Source organism: Sorghum bicolor, chromosome 1 (assembly GCF_000003195.3).
Source record: "Sorghum bicolor cultivar BTx623 chromosome 1, Sorghum_bicolor_NCBIv3, whole genome shotgun sequence".
Lineage (NCBI taxonomy): Eukaryota > Viridiplantae > Streptophyta > Magnoliopsida > Poales > Poaceae > Sorghum > Sorghum bicolor.
In genome coordinates, this window is record NC_012870.2 from 16,487,915 (window position 1) to 16,497,745 (window position 9,831).

General features: G+C 44.9%; 1 protein-coding gene across 1 annotated transcript; it reads left to right on the forward strand.

The window, feature by feature from the left end:
• Positions 524-2,312, forward strand: LOC8063041 (tyrosine N-monooxygenase-like). Its single transcript, XM_002464284.1, has 2 exons — positions 524-1,531; positions 1,683-2,312. The coding sequence occupies exons 1-2, from the start codon at positions 524-526 to the stop codon at positions 2,310-2,312; spliced, it is 1,638 nt and encodes a 545-aa protein (XP_002464329.1).

The following is a 9,831-nucleotide window of genomic DNA, read 5'->3' on the forward strand; positions in this document are numbered from 1 at the left end:
TTAGTGAATGTTATGTAATAGATAAAGAGACATGTTCCTCTAGAACCTGTACATGTATTTGAGTACTTGTGTTTATTAAATTTCTTTAGTTAAATGTTTGTATGGATGTATTGTATTGCACATTATTTACTGTAAACTGCTAAATGAAATATACATAGCTTCCTTTGTAATCTGTTATATATTTTTATAGTTTCTGAAGGAGAAGGCCAACGTTGAATGCATGCTTTATCCTACTATTATTTTAAACATTATAATGGTTTCTTCTTAACGTTTAAGGAGTTCCAAATCAGACCTAACAGCAACCGGGAGCCAATCCAAGCAGGTAGGGTAGAGAGGGCCTTAATCAAGAGAAGCACTATATATATGATATGCTGCTCCCCTATGGCTCACCAACAGCATAACAAGAGCATCAACACAAACTTGCAGCCTGCTTGCCCAAATACCACAGACTGTGCTGAACACAGAACCATATATGTACTTCCCAACACAAATATATACGATGAGCTCCAACGCATCATCAATCATGGCACTGGCACCTAGCCACGCACATGTCGTCCCTCCATTCACAATACTTTGCACCTTTCTTGCCGTAGCTTTGTTATTTCTCTACCGAACCAAAGCAACATCGTCCAAGAAAACAGAGCTGCACCACCAGGTGCCGCCAGGGCCAGCTGGGTTGCCTATCATCGGCAGCATGCACTGTTTGGTTTCAAAGCGGCCGGTGTTTCGATGGATTCATGGCCTTCTCAAGGACATGAACACCAACATCCTATGCCTCCGCTTTGGAGCCGTCCATGTCGTAGTAGTTGCCTGCCCAAAGATAGCCCGTGAAGTTTTCAGAAAGAACGACGCAGTCTTCGCGTCTCGCCCCTTAACTTCCGCCACTGAATTGTTCAGCTTCGGGTACAAGGGCTCCATCCTGTCGCCGTACGGGGAGCAGTGGAAGAAGATGAGGCGGGTGATCACCTCCGAGATCCTGTCCACATCAATGGAGCGGCGTCTACAGCGCCAGCGAGCTGAGGAGGCCGACCACCTCATCAGGTTCATCTACAACCAGTGCAACACCTCAGATAGCAGCAGCGTCGTCGTCAATGTGCGTCATGTAGCCCAGCATTTCTGTGGCAACATGATACGGAGGCTCATGTTCGGCAGGAGACACTTCTCGGTTGCTGCTGGTGCTGCAGGCAATGGCAGCGGCCCTGGTCCTGAGGAGGTGGAGCACGTGGATGCGCTCTTCACGCTGCTGAGCTACTTGTACAATTTCTCCATCTCAGATTACATCCCTGCTGCGTGGACGTGGATGATTGCTGGCCTCGTTCCTGATGGCCATAAGAAGGCTGCCAAGAGCGTAATGAAGACTATAAACAGATTGCATGATCCCATCATACAAGAGAGGATCCATGAGTGGGATGGTCTTCGCAAACGCGGTGACAAGAGAGAGGCCAGAGATTTTCTTGACGTCCTAGTATCTCTTCAGGATTCACAAGGGCGACCTTTTCTGTCGTTTGATGAAATACAAGCACAGACAGCGGTAAGATATTTAATATTTACTATGTTGCATTCCCAATAGTATTAACTTTCTCTTACTTCTAGATGGTAAAATTTCTAGGGGTTTTATTTCCTCTTTTTACAGTCATTCATGCCTGTGTTATTCACTATGTTGATAATTGTTTCATGTTCAGGAGATAATGTATGCAACTCTCGACAATCCATCAAGTGCGGTTGAGTGGGCACTCGCGGAGATGATGGACAAACCGGAGGTCATGGATAAAGCAATGAACGAGCTGAACACTGTCGTTGGCAAGGACAGGCTCGTCCAAGAATCTGACATCCCTCACCTCAACTATCTGAAAGCGTGCATACGGGAGGCCTTTCGCTTGCACCCCTACCACGCTTTCAACCCACCCCACGTCGCCATGGAAGACACCATCGTTTCTGGCTACCTCATTTCCAAGGGCAGCCATGTCCTTCTGAGCCGGGTGGGTCTTGGCCGGAACTCAGATGTCTGGGATGCTCCTCTCCAGTTCCGACCAGAGCGACATCTGATGATGAATGAGCATGTGGTTCTCACCGAGCTAGATCTTAGGTTCGTCTCATTCAGTGCAGGTAGGAGGGGATGTCCAGGGGTGTCACTTGGTAGCTCTGTTACAATGATGCTCTTCGCAAGGCTTCTGCAAGGGTTCACATGGACCAAGCCTCCTGGCGTTCGTGCAATCAAGCTCATGGAATCCACTACAAGTCTCACATTAGCTGAGCCACTCTTCTTACAAGCTCAGCCTCGTTTGCCGGTGCATCTTTATGCGTCTGTTTAGTCACCGTAGTTTGGAGAGACTTGAGATGGAAATAGGTTAGGACGTTAGGTCAACCAGTGGTTAATTGACCTAGCCAGCAAAAATAGTTTTCTTTAGTTTTTTTTAGTCTTCTTTACTTTTCAAATAAACACGGTTGGTCATAACTTGTAAGCATGTCTATGCTTGAGGAGGTCAACGAATATTATATTTTGGAAGTGAAAATATATAAAATTAAAGAAAATCGTAGTTCACTTATAAACTTATTTAATTTGATGTATTACTAATAACCTCAATTTGTCCTCGTAATACTTTCCAGTCTTGTATCTCAAATTTTCTAAAAGTGTCTGGTTCTCTTGGTCATAAAAGGGTAAAGCCAGGTGTTTATTTCTTTATCTGAAATAATATTCCTTCGTGGTGATGATGATGTGAATGGGTAAAGTGTGTTAGTGTGAATAATCTTGCATTTGTGCGCTTATTATAGTTTATTACTAGTTTGTTGTTTGTTTCTTGGCGTGAGGTCATATGTTTATGATGGCCGTCTAGTCCAATGAAAACGGGTGAAGTTATGCTAGTATTAATAATCTTGTGTGCTTAATTATGATTTGTTAGTTTCATTTGTCAGTTGGTGTACGTTGTTGTGCAGTTGTGCACGATCACATATTTACGCAGAAGTACTGTGTTCCATCTCCATGGCTATCTGCAAAATACATCTATAGGTGGATGGAGCACAGAGAGAATAAGGTGGCTTCTGGGATTGTGGGTGGTGGCTTGGTGGATATATAGTGCAGCGCAGTTCGTTGGATGGGAAAACAGGGTTGTTGAAAATAAAGATAGGTTGTGGGCTAACTAGGAAACAACCATTGCTAGGGTAGCTGGATTGTCCAATATATGATGGAAGGAACTGTTGGAAACAATAGCAATTTAGTGGCACATAAATTGATTCCAAAATTGGCAGTAGGAACATAAGAAACATTCTTACAGCAGGGTAGTCGGGGCTAAGCAGATCGATACAGCTCCTATACCCGTCAAGGGATAGACAACGTAGGCTTCAGAGGCCTGCTCTCGTCAGTGGCGGGATGGAGAAGACGGTGGCATGTATGTCGCACGCTGATCGCCCCACCCTGCCTGGCCCGGCGGTGGGTTAAGGCGAGGCAAGTGAGCGTGCATATTTCTTCCTTTTTCTCTTCTCAATAGCTTTTAACTAAATGAAAATAACTCAACTATTTAAGTTGACCGCCCACTCCTCTTAGAGTAGCAACGTGGGACTAAAGTTGTCCACCATTCCATACATATGTGAGTAAATCTTTGGGATTTATTTAGAATTATTATTGGGCCATCCCAAATCTTCTACCAGGAAGAAGTACATCACCACATACTGTCCATGACCCATAAGTATCGTTGCACCACTCTACACGTATTCTGGCAATCCAAACTGACAGAAAGACACAAAAAAGGTGCACAATAATACTAAAACGAGGATCATCACAGATGTCTAATTTGAGACGCATCTTTCTCGAGAGTTCCTAGGGTCATATGTATCAACAAGATGTGTTTCCAATGCGCTTGTATCAGAGACCCGTGTTCTCGAGACTCATCTCTGAAGTTATAGAGACGCTTCTCTTATACACCCATCTTAATTTGGAATCAGAGACGTGTAAAATGTTACAGTCGTGTGAACTTTCAGCACGTCTCTCCTATGAGTATTTTTTTTTGCGACAAATCTCTCCTATGAGTAATGCAATGCAAGGACGTGCTATCTCAAACCTGCGTCATTCATCCACTCTACACTGCGCTCAAGTAACTTAACATCGGGCCTACCCATCACCCAAACACACGTTTTTTTAAGATAATGGATAGAAGAATCCGGCCTCTACATCCTGGAATGTACACAGCCAAATAATACAAAGTTCAAGGAAAAAGAGAAGCCTTAGTCTTATAGATCGACCAGGACGCTAGTACAAACAATAAATGTGTTTCCATCCTTTATTGGATAACTCTAAAGCAATTACTTCTAATTTCTAATTTCTTGCTCAACGTTGATAGTGCGTCTGCAGCTATCTCATCATGCTGCAACGGGGCCCAAGTTCGTAACCAGTATGCTCCTCTGAAAATTACCTGCATAATGGATTTAAATTTCATTTGATTAAAAATAACATCATTACGACATCTCCAGATTGCCCAGTACATGGCAGCCACCCCCACCCAGATCAGATTTCTCATCCTTTTATTTTGATTAGAAAGCCAACCACCAAACATGTGGCTGATTGATCCGGGTTGGGTTAAATTAGTAGCAAAAAAGATAATCCTCCAAATCGTCTTGGTAAGGGGATAGTCTAGGAATAGGTGTTGGATAGTTTCATTCCTATTACAGCTAATACACTTTTGACTGCCCTTCCAATTTTTTTTGGCGAGGTTATCTTTGGTCAAAACAACACCTCTTTGTAAAAACCAGAGAAAGATCTTAATTTTTAGAGGAATTTTCATCTTCCAGATCTTCTTATGGTGAAAAGGTGTTTTTGTATCCATATCATAAAGATACAAAGAGCGGACAGAGAATAAACCAGATTTGGTTAGCCTCCATCTGAAATAATCCGAAATTTCGACCAATTCGACATTTGAGATCCGTGCTACTAAGCTAAGCCACTCTGTGAGTTTATTACCCACCAAAGCCCTCCTAAAAGAGATGTTTAGGGGGTTAGTAGTGAACACTTTTGATAGAGTTGCGTGAGGATCCCTCACTATAAGGAAGGATAAATCACTTTGAGTGGCTTATCTCCTACCCATATATCATCCCAAAACCTAGTGTTAGTTCCATCCTTAATATGGAAAGAACCATTAGCCAGCACCTCATCTTTGATATGCATGAGGCCCCTCCAAAAATGAGAGTCGTTTGGTTTGGCCGCCGCTTGAGTTAGGGTTTTGGATCTTAGGTATTTATTCCTTAAAAGAGATTGCCAAATACCTTCTGTGTTGAGTAAGTTAACCAACCATTTGGCTAGAAGGCATTTATTTTGTAATTGTAAATTTAGGATACCTAATCCCCCTTGGTCCTTAGGACGACAAAGTATGTCCCATTTGGCAAGTCGATATCTGTGTTTGTCTAACGAGCCTTGCCAGAAGAAACTTGATCTGTAATTATCCAAGTTTTTAATGACCCCTTTGGGGATCTCAAAGAAGGACATCATGAACATGGGTAGGCTGCTTAAGACCGAATTTAGCAGAACTAGTCTTCCCCCATATGATAGGTATTTTGCTTTCCAACAAGATAGTTTCTGTTTAAAGCGATCCTCCACCTTTCTCCATTCAGAATTTAGGAGTTGTCTATGGTGCATTGGTATCCCTAAGTATCTGAAGGGATATTCCCCTGCTTTGCATCCAAAGAGACTAGTATAATATGATTCCATCTCTTTAGCTGCACCATAACAGAAGATTTCGCTCTTGTGGAAGTTGATCTTCAGCCCAGATAGCTGTTCGAAAGCGCACAACAACAGTTTCAGATTCTGTGCTTGTTCTGGGTCATGATCAATAAAGATAATGGTGTCATCAGCATATTGTAATATGGATAGACCATCATCTACAAGGTGGGGAACGACACCTCTTATCTGACCATCGTCTTTTGCTCTATTAATGAGCAGGGCTAGCATATCAGCCACGATATTGAATAAGATTGGTGACGTGGGATCCCCCTGTCTAAGTCCCCGTTTGGTTTGGAAGTAAGGTCCTACGTCATCATTGACTTTGATTCCCACACTTCCGCCAGAAACTATAGTCTCAATCCACCGACACCATTTGGGGGAGAAACCTTTCATTCGTAGCGTTTGTTGTAGGAAGGACCACCTCACTTTGTCGTATGCCTTTTCAAAGTCAATTTTGAAAATGACACCGTCTCTCTTTTTGGTGTGGAGCTCATGGATGGTTTCGTGTAAGATGACGACTCCTTCCATAATGTTTCTACCCGGTATAAAAGCAGTCTGTGTTGGCCTGACCACAGTTTTAGCTACCATATTAAGCCTATTTGTTCCCACTTTAGTGAATATTTTGAAACTTACATTAAGGACACAAATTGGTCTATACTGCTGAATTTTCATGGCGTTACTCACTTTCGGGATTAAGGTAATAATACCAAAATTCAGGCTGTAGAGATCCAGTGTTTCCCTATGCAGCTCAGCAAATAGTGATAGAAGGTCCTCCTTGATGACTTCCCAAAACACCTGGTAGAATTCCGCAGGAAAACCATCAGGGCCTGGAGCTTTATTATGCTCCATTTGGAAGACTGCCTCTCTCACTTCGGATTCTGAGAAAGGGCTAACAAGGATATCGTTTTCTTCTAGTGATACCTATGGGATATCCAAGTTTTGATCTTCCCTAAGGGTGATATCATAATTTTCTGGCTGGCCAAATAGGTCTTTATAATAACTCATAATGTGGCTTTTAAGTTGGTCAACACCGATCACAACACCTTGATCATTTTCAAGTCTGTAGATATGTTGCTTGCGATGTTTCCCATTGGCAACTAGATGAAAGAACCTAGTGTTAGCATCCCCTTCTAAAAGGGTTTTAACCTTGGCTCTCTCATACCATTTTAACTCTTCTTCCCTGAGAAGGTTAACTAAGCGTTCCTTTAGATAGTGTTTTAGATTAATCTCTTGATCAGATAAGGGAGAGTTCTCTGCCTTTTTGTCAAGATTATCTAAAAGGGCTAGCAGAGCCTTTTTTTCTTTTCAATATGACCCTGCAGTGTGTTTCGCCCAACCCCTTAGATATTGTCGTAGTCTGCGGATTTTGGACTGCCAACGTTCTAGAGGGGTGGATCCAGAGCATGGAGATCGCCAGATGTTTGTAACTATATCATAGAATCCATCTCTTATCAACCATCCCCTCTCAAATTTGAAAGGGCGGTTTTGGGTTTGGTGGGTCGAAGCACCAGTGTTTAAAACTAGGGGAGTGTGGTCTGAAATATTCCCATCCCTAGTTTGTACTGTCACTACTACAGGATTCATTAACCGCAACGAGCCCATTTCCACCTCCGTGGCGGGCACAGTTTTCGCCCGCCACGGTTATTCATCCGCACGCCAGAACCACCGACCACAGAAACGCCCGCTGCGGTAAACACTTAACCGTAGCGGGCAATATAAACCGCCCGCTTCGGTTAATCCTATTAACCGCAGCGGGCTTCGTAACTTGCCCGCTACGGTTAATGCATTTACTGCAGCAGGTTTTTAAAGATTCCCGCTGCGGTTAACAGACATTAACCGTAGCGGGCTGTTTATGTTGACCGCTTCGGTTAACCTTTGGCACTATAAATAGCAGCCAGCCGACCTTCTTCTTCTTCCTGACGGCTCCTCTCTTCCAAATCGTGGGGGAGTGGTTTTGCCCTAAAATTTGACCAAATAATTGAATTGTGGTTTGGAACTTCGATTTGGTGGAGTAGGACATCATAAGAGGTACATAGGAGGTATCTCCCCTATTTCTCCTCTTTCTCTCACTTTTGAGCCTCCTCTATGTCTATATATAGCTAGATCTAGATCTAGTTTCATGTAGGAGAGAGAAAGTTGTGTTTTTCTTGTCTAGATTCTTAATGGATGCATATGAAACCTTCATTGTAGGCACGAGATGGATAGGTCGGAATGGATGTACGGGATGAATCGGGTGCTTGACCCGCGGTACCTTGTTGAAGTTAGGAAGTTTATTGCCGCGGCGAAAGCTCACCGTGAGAGATCGAAGCGGACGACAACCATATGTCCATGTTCTCGCTGCAAGAATCTGACAGCCTTCACGAACGACGGAACGGTGCAGTCTCACTTGATTCGATTTGGTTTCATGGAGGGTTACACAGTCTGGACTCATCACGGTGAAAGAGTGGACCCCAGTGGCGATGCATCTGGTTTGAGCTCGGCGTCGACGACCATGAGCCAAGAACCTAGAGCGCCCATTTCATCTCCAGCGACTGCAGGGCCAACCTGTGGCAACAATGACAGTGCTCGTGATTACATCACGGTGGATGATATACTCGGGGAGATGGCAGATGGTGTTGTAGATGGCGAGGCGGCTACCGTGCAGGAACCCGAGGATATCGAGGTGATCGAGGGTTTAGTCAGCCACATCGATGAAGACGACGTTGTGTATGGCTCCCCGAAGTGGTTGGAAAATTTTAGAGAGATGAAGCAGGCTGCACTTGATCCATTGTATAAGGACGGCGGCGATTGTCCCAAGGAGTGCACGGTGCTCCGGTTCAACCTCCACATGTTGATGATGAAGGCCCGGCATGGCTGGTCTGATACTAGCTTCAATGAGTTGTTAAGTTACCTTGCTACCACGTACCCGACGGGTAACAAGGTCCCCGCAAATACGTACCGTGCGAAGAAGTTGATTCGTCCAGTTGCGATGAAACTTAGAAAGTTTGATGCCTGCCCTAACCACTGCATCCTGTATCGAGGCAAGGAGTATGAGAATATGACGAGCTGTCTGCACTGCGGCGCCAGTCGCTACAAGAGGAATGCTGGATGTCATGTGGACGAAGACGACGATGTGGCCTTGCGGGGTGGTCCGAAGAGGAAGAAGGGGGCCAAGAAGAGCAGTGTCGCAGCTAATCGCATCTCGTCTCAGCAGGATGAGGAAGAAGAGGGTTACACGCGGAGGAAAAGTCCGGCACTATCGTTGTGGTACCTGCCTGTGACCGACCGCTTGCGTGCACTATTCGGGAACCCAGAGGATGCCAAGCTCATGTCCTGGCATGCATCAGCTGACCGCAAGAAGGATGATGGCATGCTGCGGCACCCATCCAATGGCCAACAGTGGAAAGATTTTGACAAGGCATACCCGGAATTTGGTAAGGAGCCTAGGAACGTTCGGCTCGCTCTGAGTACTGACGGGATGAACCCTTTTGGTGAGCTTAGCAGCTCACACAGCACCTGGCCAGTCGTACTCACCGTCTACAACCTACCTTCCCATCTGTGTCAGAGGCGAAGGTATCTTATGCTGACCATGCTTATCTCAGGACTGAAGCAGCCTGGTAACGATATTGATGTCTTCCTAGAGCCGTTGATGGAGGAAATGCAGGAGTTATTTGATGTTGGGGTAGAGATGATTGATGCATCCCGCAAAGAGAAGTTCACGCTAAAAGCCATCATCATTGTCACCATCACCGATTACCCCGGTCTCTTCTCACTATCAGGGCAGATCAAAGGGAAGACCGGCTGCGTAGTGTGCATCGATGGGACCTACTACACTTACCTCCAGGGATCTCACAAGATGGTGTACATGCGGCATAGACGGTTCCTCGTCAAGAAGCACAGGTACAGAAGAAGTGTTATGAATCAGTTCTTCGCTGATCAGGAAGAGCCGCAGGGTGAAGCACCGGCGCAGACTAGTTGGGGGCCAAAGGTGTATGAGATGGTGAAGGATATGGATCACATAGAGTTTGGCAAGAAGAAGAAGAAGGTACCAGAAGAAGAGGGGACAAAACAGACAAGGAAGCGAAAGCGGGACACAAAGGAGGACGCCGCACCGCCTGTGGTCCCTGTTGTCCCTTTCAAGAAGA